This window comes from Petromyzon marinus, unplaced genomic scaffold, assembly GCF_048934315.1.
Source record: "Petromyzon marinus isolate PM22_M1 ecotype Great Lakes invasive population unplaced genomic scaffold, UKy_Petmar_22M1.pri1.0 PM_G_Scaffold_7, whole genome shotgun sequence".
NCBI lineage: Eukaryota > Metazoa > Chordata > Hyperoartia > Petromyzontiformes > Petromyzontidae > Petromyzon > Petromyzon marinus.
Genome location: NW_027423024.1, coordinates 3350996 through 3370174, shown reverse-complemented (window position 1 = coordinate 3370174; position 19179 = coordinate 3350996). Strand labels below are relative to the sequence as shown.

The 19179-nt window shown below is 48.5% G+C and overlaps 1 protein-coding gene across 1 annotated transcript in view; it reads right to left on the bottom strand.

The window, feature by feature from the left end:
• The window catches only part of LOC142920173 (activin receptor type-2B-like), a 33488-nt gene extending 25833 nt beyond the window's left edge, over positions 1–7655 (bottom strand). Inside the window, exons 1-3 of the mRNA XM_076062642.1 lie at positions 7378–7655; positions 683–1076; positions 368–468 (exon numbers count right to left, since the gene is read on the bottom strand). Coding sequence (XP_075918757.1) covers positions 368–468; positions 683–1076; positions 7378–7468 — 586 coding nt within the window. The 5' untranslated portion in view covers positions 7469–7655. The remainder of the gene's footprint in view (positions 1–367; positions 469–682; positions 1077–7377) is intronic.
• Between the last annotated feature and the right edge of the window lie 11524 nt (positions 7656–19179).

Below are 19179 nucleotides of genomic sequence, written 5' to 3'. Positions count from 1 at the left end.
GGTAGAGAGAGAGGGGGGGCAGAGAGGGGGGTAGAGAGAGAGGGAAGGGGAAAGGAGGGAAGAAAAAAATATATATTGTTGGGTCTTTCATTTAAAAGGGGGGGGGGGGTTTACATAAAGCAAAGCATTAAAACAAAACAAAAAAAAACGAAATGATGAACGGAGCAAAGTGCCGACTACACCGAGCATCTTCTTGTTTCCTCTGATCGTAAAAAGAGAGAGAGAGAGCGAGAGAGAGCGAGAGAGAGAGAGCGAGAGAGAGAGCGAGAGAGAGAGAGCGAGAGAGAGAGAGAGAGAGAGCTTGAATGGCATCAACTCTCCCGGCCTCACGAACCATCTCCAGCGTCTCTCCCGGCTCGAAACTGACCGTGGGCCCTGGGCCGTAGGGCGAAGTCGATGTTACAGAGGTCCCTGTCACAGCAGCAGAAGTAGACGAACGGGTTGCTACTGGACTCCACGCACTTGCTCCTGGTCACAGTGGGAAACCGTGAGGGGGACGAGGGAGCAGGAGGTGGGGGGGGAGGAGGAGGTGATGGGTGGGAGGAGGAGATGAAGGTGAGGAGATGGTGGGGAGGAGGAGGAGGAGGAGAAGGGGAGATGGTGGGGAGGAGGTGGGGGGGAGGAGATGGTGGGGAGGAGGAGGGGGCTGCTGTGTGCTGGTCTGACCGGTCTGCCTCCTCACCTTCCACGGCAGTCGTGGACCCAGCAGCCCTGACGCTCCAGCAGGATGTCGCCCGACACGTTGCGCCACGCCGCGTAGCAGAACCCGCGACGACTCTCCCCCTCCTCCTCCTCCCCCTCCTCCCCCTCCTCCCCCTCCTCCTCCTCCCCCTCCTCCTCCCCCTCCTCCTCCCCCTCCTCCTCCTCCACCTCCTCCTCCTCGCCGCCACCGCTGCCGACACCGTCACAAACCACGGTGCCTCCGGCCGCCGACAGCCCCCCCACCGCCTCCTCCTCCTCCGCGTCGCCGTAGCGGCTGAAGGAGAAGCAGCGACGGTGGCGGCGCTGCTGCTGCTGCTGCTGCGGCGTCTCCACAGCCGCGGGCGGCCAGGCGAGCGCCAGCGACGAGGGCGCGCCTAGAAGGGGTCGTCCAGACGGGGGTCGAGCCGTGATCCGTCAACCCCGCGGGTGTTGCCTTGTACCACCACCACCACTCCCCACACTACTACACACAGTGACCTAACCACTGCACCACCACTCCCCACACTACTACACACAGTGACCTAACCACTGCACCACCACTCCCCACAGTGACCTAACCACTGCACCACCACTCCCCATACTACTACACACAGTGACCTAACCACTGCACCACCACTCCCCACACTACTACACACAGTGACCTAACCACTGGACCACCACTCCCCACACTACTACACAGTGACCAAACCACTGCACCACCACTCCCCACACTACTACACAGTGACCTAACCACTGCACCACCACTCCCCACACTACTACACAGTGACCTAACCACTGCACCACCACTCCCCACACTACTACACAGTGACCAAACCACTGCACCACCACTCCCCACACTACTACACACAGTGACCTAACCACTGCACCACCACTCCCCACACTACTACACACAGTGACCTAACCACTGCACCACCACTCCCTACACTACTACACACAGTGACCTAACCACTGCGCCACCACTCCCCACACCACTACACACAGTGACCTAACCACTGCACCACCACTCCCCACACTACTACACACAGTGACCTAACCACTGCACCACCACTCCCCACAGTGACCTAACCACTGCACCACTACTCCCCACACTACTACACACAGTGAGCTAACCACTGCACCACCACTCCCCACACCACTACACAGTGACCTAACCACTGCACCACCACTCCCCACACTACTAGACACAGTGACCTAACCACTGCACCACCACTCCCCACACAGTGACCTAACCACTGCACCACCACTCCCCACACTACTACACACAGTGACCTAACCACTGCACCACCACTCCCCACACAGTGAACTAACCACTGCACCACCACTCCCCACACTACTACACACAGTGACCTAACCACTGCACCACCACTCCCCACACCACCCCACAGGGACCTAACCACTGCACCACCACTCCCCACACTACTACACACAGTGACCTAACCACTGCACCACCACTCCCCACACAGTGATCTAACCACTGCACCACCACTCCCCACACTACTACACACAGTGACCTAACCACTGCACCACCACTCCCCACACAGTGATCTAACCACTGCACCACCACTCCCCACACTACTACACAGTGACCTAACCACTGCACCACCACTCTCCACACTTCTACACACAGTGACCTAACCACTGCACCACCACTCCCCACAGTGACCTAACCACTGCACCACCACTCCACACACTACTACACAGTGACCTAACCACTGCACCACCACTCCCCACACTACTACACACAGTGACCTAACCACTGCACCACCACTCCCCACACTACTACACACAGTGACCTAACCACTGCACCACCACTCCCCACACTACTACACACAGTGACCTAACCACTGCACCACCACTCTGTTGTATATGAGCCTTTTCCAAAATTGATATTAACAATAATATTTGCCGTTATATATCATATTTTTTTTACAAACGAAAAAAATAATTAATAAAACCCGTAAGCCAGGCACACGAAAAACCAGGTGTCGGTCATAAACAGGCCATTAATAAATAAAGAAATAATAAAACTCTCGAGGCAAGGATGTTAGCAGCTATCTGCGAAGATCTCCAGATGAACAAGAGTTTGATGTGCCCTAAGGGAGGTCACGCAGAGGGAAGCCCTCCGCAAGCCAGAAATGAGGACGCCCACGGGTTAAACTATATTTTTTTAAAACAACGGTTCAAATTTAAAATGCAATAACAAGAATAAGCTAAAGTTAGCGGTCCTCGCGCTCACTCCAATCAAGACCAGGCCACCAGATACATCAGTGAATTATTATCCAATAATTAATTCGCTATCAAATGATTTTCACCTTTAATACTTTTACTGTTAAAACAAAGCTTGGAAACAAAATACCGAGTCACATCAAAGGTTATCGAGAAGGAATGAGGCGAACGGGCAAACTTACGAAAGAGTTTAAACAATATCCCAAGCAACCCCGACCACCTTTGTCTCTCTCACAGCGCGGAGAAGCAGGAATTACACCTTATCACAAGGGGCCATCTGGAAAAGCCAGCCGGGTTTGATGAGGAGACACACCCCACCCCACACACGGCAACCAGACAAACAAGTTTTAAAGAAATTGCAATATAACATTAATAATAACAACGTGTTAACCTTAAACGATATTCCATTATAGAACCTTACAGAACCAAGGGATATGGATTCCAACAATCTGGAAACGGACCTCTTAAACTCAGGATGAAAATTATTTTTATTTTTAATAATTCCATCATAACATTTCGAACCTCGGTAAACCGAGAGGTGTCGGGAGGACGTAGTTACAAACACGAGTCGTGGCGAACATGGGACCAAATGGTATTTGAGAAATATAAGTCGAAAGTATAAAGAGGTGCTCCCGACCACCTTTGTCTCTCCCGAAGAGCGCGAGAGAGGAATTTCACGCCAGGGCAACCAGATCGTTATCGCGGGGACCATCTGCCACACACGGAACTTAGTAGTAGCCCCCACCCCACCCTGCACACGGGCAGCAAAAGAGCGAGCGAGCTTTAAGTTAAACTGTCACACATTTATAAACGCACAAAGTGACGAAAATTAATAAACTAAGTAAGAGCCAAGGTAACGGGGTGGATTAGGCTGGTAGAATGTGGAGTCGAAATTATATTTGCAAAGTATAGAAAGATGGGAAGATCCCGGCCACCTTTGTCTTTCCCTGCAGCACGTGATAAAATGCATACGCTCAGAAGAGCATCTTCACTTGGAAATAAATCAAATACTATGAATCACAAGCAGGATCATAACTGTGTATGATAAGATACCAACTGTGATGTGAAATGTTAAACTTAAAAAAAATCTTAACCATTTCTTTGTGTGTCGGAACGCGTACGGAAAAGGGGGGGGGGAACCCGCCCCTCTCTCTGGGTGGAGGGATTAGACAACCAGACGCCACCAAGATGAATCGAGGTGTCTGTTGTCTTGATGTTTATGGCTTGAGGAAAGACCCGAACAGGACCGTGTCATAAATGACACACACACAAACATACACACTGACACACAAACATACACACTGACACACGAACCCCCCCCCCCACCACCGACACACGAACCCCCCCCCACCGACATACGATCAGATCAAAGATAGCTCCGCCTCGTGAGGGGGAGCCGAGAAGGAGAGAGATTTTTGGCATAAAAAGGAGCCGTTCCAGCATTGAAATCAGCTCATCAGCCCTCGGTGCCAACTCATCAGCCCTCGGGGGCAGCTCAACAGAAGAAGACTCATCTCAGCTCAACAGAAGAAGACTCATCTCTACTCATCTCAGCAGAAGACCCGCTCAACTCATCTCAGCAGAAGACCAACCATCACCGACGCCGGAGACGTCTCTACAACTCGCCGAATTGGCGAGTGTCGCCGATTGGCGACCCGCTGCCGCTGTTAGCGGCCAGCGCCACCACGAGCGAATCGTGAGCCTGCAATCTACAACCGCCGACGACGGAGCACCAGCGTGCCAGCTGCTCGCAGACGTACTGCGCGCATTACCTACCGAGTCCGCGTACAACCGCGCCGCTGCGGGCGTGCTTCTAACGCCGTCTACCAGACGGCCATCTCAGCTACAACAACGCATCTACTCGTTCACCAACGTCCGTCGAGTCCGAACCAACTACTGAAAGAAGAATCAACTGATACGTATGATACACTGCCCCCCACTACACGACAAACCAGACGTCTGCTTGACGCAAAGAATCGATTCCGAACATTGGCCTACTCTTTCACCACTCATACCATTCAACACACACACACACACGGGTCATTAACAAAGCCTAAAAACCTCAAGCCATTGAACCATCCGTGATTGTGGAAACATCGCAACGACCGAGTGAATAATCCATCGTTTTTAAGAGTGTTCATAATTTTTCTCTGTAATATTGTGCTGGGGCTGTACTTCTAACCGCATAAATTACCAACTGACCCATTAACAAGGATTAATTCTTGACACCTCACCACGGAGCGCCGCTCGCGGGGATAGAGAGCGTGTTCAACCGGTTCCCTGTCAGGGGTCTGGCCACAATTAATTAAAAGATTGGCCCGAGATAAGGATCTCAAAAGGAAACATCGGCACCCATTGAATCGCGTTGAGAAGTTGATTAGAAATACTTGAGTCGTTCGTTAATATTTGTCTTTCTGCATAATCTTGCTGGTATCCACGAATGAAATAACGAATTCAAACGCATATTTGTGCCTCCAAGAATAATACTGGTTGGAGTGCCCTGTCAACGAGTAGCGTTGCATAATAATCAGTCATCCTATTGTTAACAACGTGACAATAATTGCATTAAGGGCCGCGCATGATCAATGACCGAATGCTGTGTTGTGTGACAATTCAAGTAACGAAGCATTGCGGCCATCGAGTGGTGTTGATAAGGCAATTAGAAGTATTTCAGTCGAACGCTTTAAATTCATAATCGTTATGAATCAATGAACGAACATCAACGTGGTACTGTGCTGACGATTTCAAGCATAATAACTTCGCATATCAGAATGTATTAAGGATTGGATACGAATCAAAGACCAAGTGCCGTGTTGTGTAACAATTCAAGCATACGAGTTTGCATATTATAAAGTTAAGGTTTGATAGAATAGTTAGCATGTTTTTAATCTCTCTCTCAACAACCGATCGATTGCGTTACGCGTCGGGAATTAACCACAGGTGCCGCTATCGAGGTGAAACAACGCAATCGTGATGGTATCATGTTAACGCTGTGTTGAAATTCCAAAATCCCGAGATTGAGTTTTTTATATTATCCAAAAATTAAAGTTAGCTAGAAATAAAATTGATTAAAGCAGAAGGTTTGTGTGTGATTCTTCCTGAAATTCTGCATAATATTGTTCTGCGTATGAGATCTGAATCCTGGGGACCTATCATAAGCACACTATCACCACACATAATCCATAACACACATAATTCGTAATGTTCAATCGAGAGTAATCGTATCCTTATCGATAATACGGAATTAAAGAGCAGATTCGAATCGACTCTCTCTCATTCACGCTCACAACGCCTGCGTCACTGCATACGATTAATTGCGTTATTCCAATTCATAACACAATCCTCGTCACCGAGGCTCGACCTGATAATCCATAACGACCTGCATTATCATAACCACGCCCACTCGCAGAAATTAATACGATTATCTCTCGAATCAGCATAATTTATGTGCATAATTACACTAATTAACATAATTTCGGATAAATTATGCAAATTTTAAATTTCATTTAATTTTCATTATTTTCATCAATTTTCATAACACCTATATATACAACAACTCCCCACACTACTACACACAGTGACCTAACCACTGCACCACCACTCCCCACACTAACCACTGCACCACCACTCCCCACACAGTGACCTAACCACTGCACCACCACTCCCAACACTAACCACTACACCACCACTCCCCACACTACTACACACAGTGACCTAACCACTGCACCACCACTCCCCACACTACTACACACAGTGACCTAACCACTGCACCACCACTCCCCACACTACTACACAGTGACCTAACCACTGCACCACCACTCCCCACACTACTACACACAGTGACTTAACCACTGCACCACCACTCCCCACACTACTAGACACAGTGACCTAACCACTGCACCACCACTCCCCACACTACTACACACAGTGACTTAACCACTGCACCACCACTCCCCACACTACTACACACAGTGACCTAACCACTGCACCACCACTCCCCACACTACTACACACAGTGACCTAACCACTGCACCACCACTCCCCACACTACTACACAGTGACCTAACCACTGCACCACCATTGCCCGCACTACTACACACAGTGACGAAACCACTGCACCACCACTCCCCACACTACTACACACAGTGACCTAACCACTGCACCACCACTCCCCACACTACTACACAGTGACCTAACCACTGCACCACCATTCCCCACACTACTACACACAGTGACCTAACCACTGCACCACCATTGCCCACACTACTACACACAGTGACGAAACCACTGCACCACCACTCCCCACACTACTACACACAGTGACCTAACCACTGCACCACCACTCCCCACACTAACCACTGCACCATCACTCCCCACACTAACCACTGCACCACCACTCACAACGTCCACCGCAACTTGGTACCCGATTTATCGACCGACTCGGCTCACCGTAGTTACACGTGACGAGGTGGTGGTGGAGGAGGAGAGGCAGGATCAAGTGGAAGAGTAGGCCAAATGTGCAGAGTTTGCGCATCGCCATGAACCCCACACGGAGAGAAAATCGATTGGGACGTTGGGAATTAATTATTGCAGAGTATTGGACGAAGTGAATCAATTCCTATTGGAACTGCATTGGAATCCACAGTAGTAGCGAGTACAGTAGTATAATGGCATCGGATGCCTTTTCGAGAACATGGGAATCTGCCATGGTGATTTGTTCTGATGAAATCGATTCACATTCGGATAACATGGTAATCCATCTTGCTAGTGATTCGAGTGGATGGAATCGAATCCCATTGGGATAACATGAGAATCGATAGTGGTCGACCGAGAGATGTGTGAATCGATTCCCATTGAGAAAGCTTTGTTAAGGGTCTCTATGTTGTGAGTCTGTGGGTCTTTGGATGCGTCTCAGAGTGAGTCTCGGAGTGAATCTGATTGAGTCAGAGTGAGTCTCAGAGAGAGTCTCTGCGTGAGTCTCAGAGTCTCAGAGTGAGTCTCTGAGTGAGTCTGAGTGAGTCTCTGAGTGATTCTGAGTCTCAGAGTGAGTCTCAGTGTTTCTCAGTGAGTCTCTGAGTGTCTCTGAGTGAACCTCTGAGTGAGTCTCAGAGTGAGCCTCTGAGTGAGTCTCTGAGTGTTTCTTAGTGAGTCTGAGTGAGTCTCAGAGTGAGTCGCAGAGTGAGCTTCAGAGTGAGCCTCTGAGTGAGTCTCTGAGTGAGCCTCAGTCTCAGAGTGATTCTCAGAGTGAGTCTCAGAGTGAGCTTCAGAGTGAGCCTCTGAGTCTCTGAGTGAGCCTCTGAGTGAGTCTCTGAGTGAGTCTGAGTCTCAGAGTGAGCCTCTGAGTGAGCCTGAGTCTCAGAGTGAGCCTCTGAGTGAGTCTCAGAGTGAGTCTCTGAGTGAGCCTCTGAGTCTCAGAGTGAGTCTCAGAGTGAGCCTCTGAATGAGTCTCTGAGTGTCTTTGAGTGAGCCTCTGAGTGTCTCTGAGTGAGCCTTTGAGTGAGCCTCTGAGTGTTTCTCAGTGAGTCTCTGAGTGAGTCTCTGAGTGTCTGAGTGAGTCTGAATGAGCCTCTGAGTGTTTCTCAGTGAGTCTCTGAGTGTCTCTGAGTGAGCCTCTGAGTCTCAGAGTGAGCCTCTGAGTGAGCCTCTGAGTGAGTCTCTGAGTGAGTCTCTGAGTGTTTCTCAGTGAGTCTCTGAGTGTCTATGAGTGAGCCGCTGAGTCTCAGAGTGAGTCTCAGTGTCTCTGAGTGTTTCTTAGTGAGTTTCTGAGTGAGTCTGAGTGAGCCTCTGAGTGTCTCTCAGTGAGCCTCTGAGTCGCAGAGTGAGTCTGAGTGAGCCTCTGAGTGAGTCTGAGTGAGCCTCTGAGTGTCTCTAAGTGAGCCTCTGAGTCTCAGAGTGAGTTTCTGAGCGACTCTCTGAGTGAGTCTCAGAGCGAGTCTCAGCAGCTGCTACACCTCCAGTAAGTGACCCCCCCCTCCCGACCCCACCGAATGAATTCTCAACTCACGCCGTGCGGGCTTCGTCCGTCTGTCTGCGTCTCAATCTTTTACTTTGACTGCAGGGAGGAGCAATCGGAAGGGCTACAAAGCTCTTTTGGGTCACAGACAAACGCAGTGCATAGACGCCTCCACCACAGGGGGTGCAAATTAAAGACGAGGTGACTAGGTGGGTGGGTGTGGGGTGAGTGAGCGGGTGGGTAAGGGGCCGTCCATAAATGACGTCACGCACCTAGGGGGGGGGGGTCAGACATTTGTGACGCTGTGTGACGATGGTAGGGGGGGGGGGTCAGAAATCGTCCAAAATCGCGTGACGTCATTTATGGACGGCCCCTATTTGGCTGGGTAAATGTACATATGTTGAACTTCTTTCTCACCATACGTAGACAATTGGAGGTGCGGGGGAAGGTGAACGCCACTAAACAACAGCACAACAACAGCAGCAGCAGCAGTTCTCAAGATATGAGAACAGCAGCAGCGGTGATGGCCGTGAAGGGCGCCACCGGAACCACTCCACCTGCTCACCACGCTCACCACTCAGCCACGCTCACCACTCGCTCACCCCATCCTCCCCTCGCTCACCCCTCTCACCACGCTCACCCCATGCCCAGCACGCTCACCCACTCCTCACCCGCTCACTCACCCACTCACTCACCCGCACGCTCACGCACTCCTCACCCGCTCACTCACCCGCTCACCCGCACGCTCACCCACTCCTCACCCGCTCACCCGCACACTCACCCACTCCTCACCCGCTCATCCGCTCACTCACCCGCACGCTCACCCACTCCTCACCCGCTCACTCACCCGCTCACCCGCACGCTCACCCGCACGCTCACCCACTCCTCACCCACTCCTCACCCGCTCACTCACCCGCACGCTCACCCGCTCATCCGCTCGCTCAACTGCACGCTCAATCATTCAACCGCTCATTCACCCGCTTCTCAACCCACGCACTCAAATGAGTATCTGGTGTAGTGGTAGTGTACAGGAACCATCACCAGTGGGAGAGACAAAGGCGGCCGGGCGTGGTTCTAGCCACACCCCACCCCCGCGTGCCACAGTGCTGTCCTTCAAAAGGGCTAAGGGCGCTTTGTCCTTTACAGTCTGCAGAGGCGACACGCGGGATCTCTGTCTTCGTAAGTGCCGCTACTCGCTACGAGCAGCACTTGCCCCTACAGACCTGCTACAGTTTGTGTTGTCCAAGAGTCATCACGCACACACGCGAAGTGGCACAGCGCCGGCTGCTGGCAGGAAAGGGAATCTGCGGCGTAACGGCAGTCCTGACGTCAGCAGGCCACGTGATAGACACGAGAAGGGGGATCTCGGGGAAAGGTCACAGAAGGGGCCCACCAGGAACCCGCCGGTAGGTTCCAGAAAGGGGGCGTGGCCGTGGGCGGAGCCGGCAGTGTAAGTGGGTGGGGCCCTGTGGGGCACCTCGTGGCTGCTGTTGGAGTGGGATCCCCGTCGTGCTGCTCAAGTCCATCCTTCGCCATTCTTCTCGTCGTCCTCTCCGTCTCCACCATCTCGGGAGGGGGGGGGGGCGCTGACGGTCATGCAGCCCGCCAGCTGTCCCGGCTGAGTAGACGGACTGAACGTGAAGCATGTTAACCCAATATGGTGCTCGTTAATAAAGAAGTTGCCTTCACGTCTTATCGTCTCCGAGTTGGTCACTACGCATTTATTTACAAGGACCTGTTGCTCGCTTACGTTACATCACTTTTACCTAGCGTTAAATCAGACATGGGTGTAAAAAACATAAAATATATTATATTTTTAAAATCCCACTTTTGTTACATTATAGAGGCAGGCCTCGACTTACGAACGGGGTACGTTCCTGAGACTCGTTCTTAAGTCCATTTGTTCGTATCTCGGAACTTCATATTTAATTGTACACATGGGCAGCGTTATCACAAAAAGGGAAGCATTGTTAAACGAACAAATGAAATTAAATATTGTATATTTGCACGTAATACGATAAATACCGTGCAGTAAATAAAACATAAAATAACGTAACACGAAAAGAAAAAAGCATTCAATTTCACTGACCTTGACTCGTTGCGCATCGTGCAGAATTTTGGGACTCGTTACATCTCGCGGAGGACTGCTCCGCTGAACAAAAGAGATCCGCCGTTTGGTTCGTAAGTCCGACCTAAATTTCGCAAGTCAGATTGTTAAAAATAATATCTTGGTTTGTCCTGAGATGCACAATAAAATCTCTTGCGATCAACCCATGTGGATCATGGATCACAACCCACATTGGCCTCCGCTGATGTAAAGCTCAGAAAAATGTGAATGGCATTCTGGACATTCTTGACACGTTTATGAAATTCAGCCCGTCAAAAACATCTTGCAATGACTGTTTGCCATGCCATAATCCACCCGTAGTTTTTAAACCGTAAACTTTTGTGTTTAGTATCGAATACATATAGATTACTTTAATACGAACTACTTTCACCATGGCTGGTGTAAATTCTCACGTTCTAAGTGTTATCACGTTGAACGTTGGTACAGAGAATGTTGGAGAGTAAATCCACATTTACAATTACAGTGGAGACTAACCACACAAAGATCCCGAATCCACACAGAGACCCATAGACGCATCACACAAATATCCATAAACTACGAAAAGATCCATATACACCACACATAGACACATAAACTCATCACGCAAAGATCCATAAACTACGAAAAGATCCATGTACACCACACATAGACACATAGACGCATCACACGAAGATCCATAGACGCATCACGCAAGGATCCATAGATTCACCACACTGCGACCCTTAGACTCAAATTTTGACTTAAAACTTTCGTGACTGCAGGAATTCATATTCTTTGGTTCTTTCGGTAAAGTCACGTAGGTAGAAAAAATATAATAAATCACGACGTTTCCATCGCAACACAAGCAACCATCTTCAGGTGTGAAACAAACAGAGCAGGAGGACTGCTGCCGTAGGAGAAAGAGCCGCTGCAACAAGAGGTTATATAGGATATTGGTGGGCCCAACCCACTGATAAGTGGGTGGAGCTAGAGAAGGAATTTGTACATAAATGTAAATGTGGGAGATTAGCATGTCAACGTGAGACGGCCCAATGTCAGAGAGCCGGGCAACAGGAACAAAAACCCCTAAGAGCAAGAGGTACACATGATGAGAGACACACAGAGAGTCGGAAAGAACAGCTGACATAGGCTGGTAGGAGGGAAACATCACAGTCAGTTAATAATTTACTTGGTTAATAAAGTCCTTCCAATGATTGCTCAGTTTGTACCCATCTTCTCGGTTGAAGTTGTCTGTGTTTATATATCTGGATGGCTTCATGAGCAAATCTCTGAAGGTAGCCGGTAGGTTTGCAGAGTACCTTCGTCTTGGAAAAATCAATTTCGTGTGAGCCCACAGCGTTAAAACAATGATCGGCAACGGCAGAGGTATTGGTGTTTCAGATTTACCTTGTGTTCACGAACGCGGTCCGAGACATGTCGTTTCGTTTCCCCAATGTCACTGCTGCCGCAGTGAGATTGGGAATCACATCCTTTACAAATGGTATTAAATCACACACACACAAACTGACACACACTGACACACAAAGAGGATTCATAATGGTTGTCTCTCTCTCAGGGGATTCATAATAGCTCTCTCTCTCTCTCAGGGGATTCATAATAGCGCTCTCTCTCTCTTTCTCAGTGGATTCATAATGGCTGTGTCTCTCTGGGGATTCGCAATGGTTAAGACGGAGACATCGAGATGCTGGGTTTCCAGCTCTGGGTCCATGTGTATCAGCATCTCCTTTGGCCGCGCGTCTCTTCAAGAAGGGTCCTGGCGGCATGGCCTCGCAGGGACAATCAGAACACCCAAGGCAACGAAATCAACAGGACGTAACAAACAAAGACAGCCCGGTCAAGACGGGGAAACGTTTTAATGTTTGCATTCACGCTCTCGAGCATCCTGGCGGAAGGGGCGAGAAGAAGCGATTCACGGACCGCCCTTAAAACCTGGGGGCTATGATCAAGCGCTTGGAGCCAACGGAGAAAAACAAAAAAAACGGGGGTCCAAATTGGCCAACGGTGGCTTCCCCTAATACAGGTTTTTATTTATTTATTTTGGTGTTAGATCTCTTATCAGTGACTACACTCAGACCTGTCAACCCCTTATCAGTGACTACACTCAGACCTGTCAACCCCTTATCAGTGACTACACTCAGACCTGTCAACCCCTTATCAGTGACTACACTCAGACCTGTCAACCCCTTATCAGTGCCTACACTCAGACCTGACAACCCCTTATCAGTGCCTACGCCCAGACCTGTCAACCCCTTATCAATGCCTACACGCAGACCTGTAAATCTCTAATCAGTGCCTACACCCAGACCTGTCAATCTATACATCTGGAAGACTTCATTGAAAAGGACATTTCGTGTGAATTTTCTCTCGTCATTAAGTAGATGGCCTTGCCGGGGGTTTGGTTCAATGTGGACACAAACAGTGTACACACACAGTGTATACACACACAGTGTACACAGTGTACACACACACAGTGACACACACAGTGTACACACACACAGTGGCACACAGTGACACAGTGTGCACACGCAGTGTACACACTGTGTCACAGTGTACACACACACAGTGTACACACTCAGTGACACACAGTGACACAGTGACACAACAACAACCGCCATTCGCCACTAAGTGGCGGTGACGTCACCACGACGCTTGTGCCAGGCACAGTGACACACACAGTGACACAGTGACACACACAGCGACACACAGTGACACACAGTGTATACACATAGTGTACACACACAGTGTACACACACAGTGTATACACAGTGTACACACACACACACACAGTGTACACACACACAGTGTACACACACAGTGACAGTGACACAGTGACACACATAGTGTGCACACACAGTGACACAGTGACACACACAGTGTACACACAGTGACACAGTGACATACACATAGTGACACAGTGACATAACCGCCATTCGCCACTAAGTGGCGGTGACGTCACCACGACGCTTGTGCCAGGCACAGTGACACACACACTGACACAGTGACACACACAGCGACACACAGTGTATACACACAGTGTATACACACACAGTGTACACACAGTGTATACACACGCAGTGTATAAACAGTGACACAGTGTACACACACAGTGTACACACACAATGTATATACGTACACAGTGTACATACACACACTGTACACACACAGTGTACACACACAGTGACACACAGTGACAGTGTACACACACATAGTGTACACACACACACAGTGTACACACACACACAGTGTACACACATAGTGTACACACAGTGTATACACAATAATGTCCACGTTGCTGAGCCCACGCACCCAAGGGAGGGAGCAATGGAAAATGAATATAAATCAACTTAAACTCCAACTCTGTGACGTCACCACTCTGCATACCTCATCGGCGTGAAACGCCAGGGGGAGGTGTACCTCGCTAGTGACGTCATGTCACCAAGGTATTCACCCCAAACCCCGTCCACTGCGCTCTTAAGTGTGACGTCACCTCCGCTTGGGTCACTGCCGATATCGTTCCAGTGGCAATCCTTATTTGGGCAAAGCTACGCCCAATACTCTTTGGTTCTATTGGGTAAAGTCACGTAGGTGAAAATAAAATAAAAAAATTAACAAAAAATCACGACGTTTCGGCCACAACACAAGCGGCCTTCATCAGGTGAAGGGACGAGACTGTCTGGAGGACAGCGCTGGAGTGGAAGAAGCCACGCTTAGATCACGACCTATAAGCTGTGTGAGAAGAAAAAGACCAAGCGCCTTGACAAAGGAATTAGCATATAATTTAGCATTGAAATGGCTCATTGAAATAGCTAAGTTAAAGTATACACATCCGCAGAGGTACCCCTTGACAAAGGAATTAGCATAGAATTTAGCATTGAAATAGCTGAGTGATTAGCTTGTAACTGGTCACAGAAATAGCTATGTTAAAGTCAGAGCATATACATTCACCGAGGCACCTAGTACTCATCACGCCCAGTGACTGGTGGCTCATTAACATAATGTGTCCGTTAAAGCCGTCACGAGTTTATTGCGACGGGTTCAGCGCCCACGCCCCCATCCGTCGACATATGGGCCGGCCTCATTAACATAATTTATTCAGTTACAGAGCCGCTCGTGGGAGGGAATTGACGTCATACTACTTCCTGCTGTCGCGAGGTAACAGGAAGCTGCCGTGTGCGCGCTTGCACTGAAATCCGAGGTGAGACATTCTCATCGTTGTGGTGGTGGTCGTTGTTGTTGTTGTTTACCAAGGTAGAGCCTCTCTCTCGTAGGGATGTCAGTTGAGTAGCAGCGAGCATGGGAATCGATGTCCAGGTTGGAACTTTACAGCGCGGGGCCTAGCCACGCGGGGCCTTGCCTCCTGCCCTCGCCTGATTGCATTCACTTTAATTATCTCGCTTAAGTTTAATTTGTCTTCACCCGGCTCGCCACTTTGTAACTTTGTTTTATTGTCAATATTCACGCAGTTTTATTTTCGTTCTTTTGTTTGCAGGCCAAGCCCGCTTGAGCTGCTATACCGCTCTTGTTATCAGAAGCGACCTGCCCACAACAACACAAGGTGAGGCTTTGTCAACGTGTGTGAATGTTTTGACTTAAAACTTTGGTGACTGCAGGAATTAATATTCTTGGTTCTTTCGGTAAAGTCACGTAGATAGAAAATAAAATAAAAATAACAGATAATAAATTTAAAAAAATTGAAAATGAAGCAAAAAACCCACGACGTTTCGATCCCAACACAAGTGGTCTTTATCTTATTAAATTTAATCTGTTATTCTTATTTTCTATCTACGTGACTTTACTGAAAGAACCAACAATACGTGTGTCAATGTATCTATCGGTCAAAGACGCTAAGCGCGTGCCGCTGTTGACTCTGAATGTGTGGAGGGGAACACCTTCACCACGGGGAGAGAGAGACAGACACACGGATAGCCTCGGCTATGTTGATTGATCCTCGATTCATTACTTGGTGCAGTGAGGAAGAATTAATGCTGAGCAGATGAAGGTGGCCAGGCATGGTTCTGGTCACACCACCACCTGTTTACTCATGGCAGTGTGTGACAGTGTCAAGTTTGTGTTTGCAGTAAAGTCTATTAACTCTGTTGAACACGGAGGTTATATCAAAACAATAGTTTATTTTTGTTTTCCTCTGGAACTCTTCATAAGAATGGAAACAGGAGGTGAACACAGCACACACATTCAGCTGAAGTCGGAACTGTTCATCCCAGCATTAAAGGACATCTGAGCCTGGATTCACACCTCTAAGTTGCGATTGAACGTTAATTTATGCATTTCTGCATATCACAAATAGTATTGTTTTCAACACCCTTTGCTATGTCAGCTGAATTTAGCGTTCATAAATATTCCTTTTGTAGTCAGACAGCCGATATTGTGTGCTTAGAGTTTTGGGTTAACATTAATCTTGAAGATATGAAGGCTTCCAGGCATTTTAATGACATTTGCCCTCTCATTGTGTGCCATAACAGCCCGTGGAGAGAAACCCTTCAGGTGCAGTGTGTGCGTGAAGACGTTTGCACGTTCATCAAATCTGATGAATTTGAGAAACTTTTTCACTACATCATGAATATATTAATAAGTATAGACGTGTAAGTCACATGTGCATTCCTCTGTGCCTGACGTGTAGATGGTGTGGATATTCTTTTTTTATGTCTGCAGCTGACGCTTCCTCTGCAGAATTGGTCTGATGGAGCAAAGGCCCTCAGCGCAGCTCGGTATGACAAGTCAACCATGCGACCAGCGTGCATACAGCACGGACCGGACTGGAAATTTGACACGGCACCAGAGAACTCACACGGGAGAGAAACCCTTCAAATGTACTGTGTGTAACAAGGCATTTGCATGGCCATCAGTTTTTCAGAACCACCAGAGAACACACACGGGAGAGAAACCCTTCAGGTGCACGATGTGCGGGATGGCGTTTGCACAGTCATGTAATCTTGTAATACACCAGAGAACACACACGGGAGAGAAACCCTTCAAGTGCAGTGTGTGTGGGAAGGCATTTGCACATTCATCTGCTCTTAAAAAACACCAGAGAACACACACAGGAGAGAAACCCTTAAAGTGTACTTTGTGCGGCAAGGCGTTTTCAGATTCATGTCATCTTGTAACACACCAGAGAACACACACGGGAGAGAAACCCTTCAAGTGCACTGTGTGCGTGAAGGCATTTGCACATTCATCTACTCTTGTAAAACACCAGAGAACACACACAGGAGAGAAACCCTTCACGTGCACGATGTGCGGGATGGCGTTTGCACATTCATATGATCTCGTATTACACCAGAGAACACACACGGGAGAGAAACCCTTCAGGTGCACTGTGTGTGGGAAGACATTTTCAGATTTATCTACTCTTAAAAAACACCAGAGAACACACATGAGAGAGAAACCATTCAAGTGCACTGTGTGTGGGAAGGCATTTCCAGATTCATCTAATCTTCAAAGACACCAGAGAACACACACGGGAGAGAAACCCTTCAAGTGCACTGTGTGTGGGAAGACATTTTCAGATTCATCTGCTCTTAAAACACACCAGAGTACACACACGGGAGAGAAACCCTTCAAGTGCAGTGTGTGCGGGAAGGCATTTGCACATTCATCAAATCTTCAAGTACACCAGAGAACACAGAAGCATCAGAAGATCCACAAGGAGTGCAGTCTGAAATCAGCTTGTGAAAGTCAAAGTGCCGCAATTAGCCCACCCGTCATGAAACACGAACCGGAAGAAAATCCCAGCTTGGACACTTTTAAAGTTATCGAGGTGAAATGTGAAGAGGTGATGGTGAAATGTGAAGAGGTGATGGTGAAGAGGTGATGGTGAAGAGGGAAGAAGTGATGGTGAAGAGGGAAGAGGTGATGGTGAAGAGGGAAGAAGTGATGGTGAAGAGCGAAGAAGTGAAGGTAAAATGTGAAGATGAAGATTCAACTCCAAAATGGGACCTTCACATCGATGGAGGCAACGTAAAGCAGGAGGAGAATTCTGACTGTGAGGCAGAGCGAGGCAACTCCCAGCAGTTTGTGGAAGTGGAGGTGTGGGTGGACTTCCTCCTAGACAATACAAAGTCAAGTGGTGACCCGGTAGATGTGTAAGCCAGAGACGATGTCGCTCCAATAGAAGCACCTTTGTCACAGGCCTTTAATGACAAGAACGTGAAGTTGGACACTCAGTTCCTAGGTGCAACCTGCAGAGTAAGGGCGGCCAATCTTTGTGGACCTGTGGGTTGGGTAGATCTTTAACCAGAAGCGAAAGACAATAAGCCCCCAAGCATTCGCTATGTTATAATAATAATTGCATTTACACGGTGCTTGCTTAATCGCATCAGCAACTCAGAGTTTTGTGTCGTACCTCGTCTGAAACATTCGAAGAGCATCCCCAAGTAGCAGCTGCCCCTGTGTGGCACAAGGTGGTGGCCCTGCACCGGCCTGCATGTGGACAAGAGCCTGTCAGTAGGGGGCGATGATTGATGCGTCATCTCAGTTGTGTAGTTTGTAGGTAATCTTGATTCGAAGCTTTCGTGACTGCAGGAATCCACACTCTTGAGTTCTTTCGGTAAAGTCACCACGTGGGTAGAAACATAACAGATCACGGCGTTTAGATCACAACACAAGCAATCGTCATCAGGTGGGACAACCACAGCAAGAGAAACTGCTGAAGTAGTAGGCGCCTACTCCAGTAGTTTCCTCTTATTGCTGCTGTGCTTGTCCCACTTGATGACGATTGCTTGTGTTGCCATCGAAACGCCGTCATCTATTATTTGTAGCGTAATGTTTTAAATTTGCTACATTTTGACCCAGACGCCAGCATGCAACGGCCTACTCGTTTTGAATGACGCAACAATAGTACGTTGTACATACACTGTTAAGCAGACGGTGCGTATTTGTTAAATAACTTCTTGTTAATACGATGTAACCTGATACAGTCAATTTCGCTGCAGTAATCCAATGTTAATATGCCCGTCAATGATTTAGAATGAATACTTGTCTGATTGTGTGCGTACGTGTAACATTTTGTATGAGGAACAAACATTGAATAAGTGATGTTAGGACAAAGTGTGTGTGTGTGTTTTGGAAGTAACCTGTACAGAGAACTCAGGTGAGACCCGTTGTTCTTGTGATACAGGTCAAAGGGTACTTTTGTGTTTCACGAAGCGTCTGCCTCTGGAGCAACTCATTT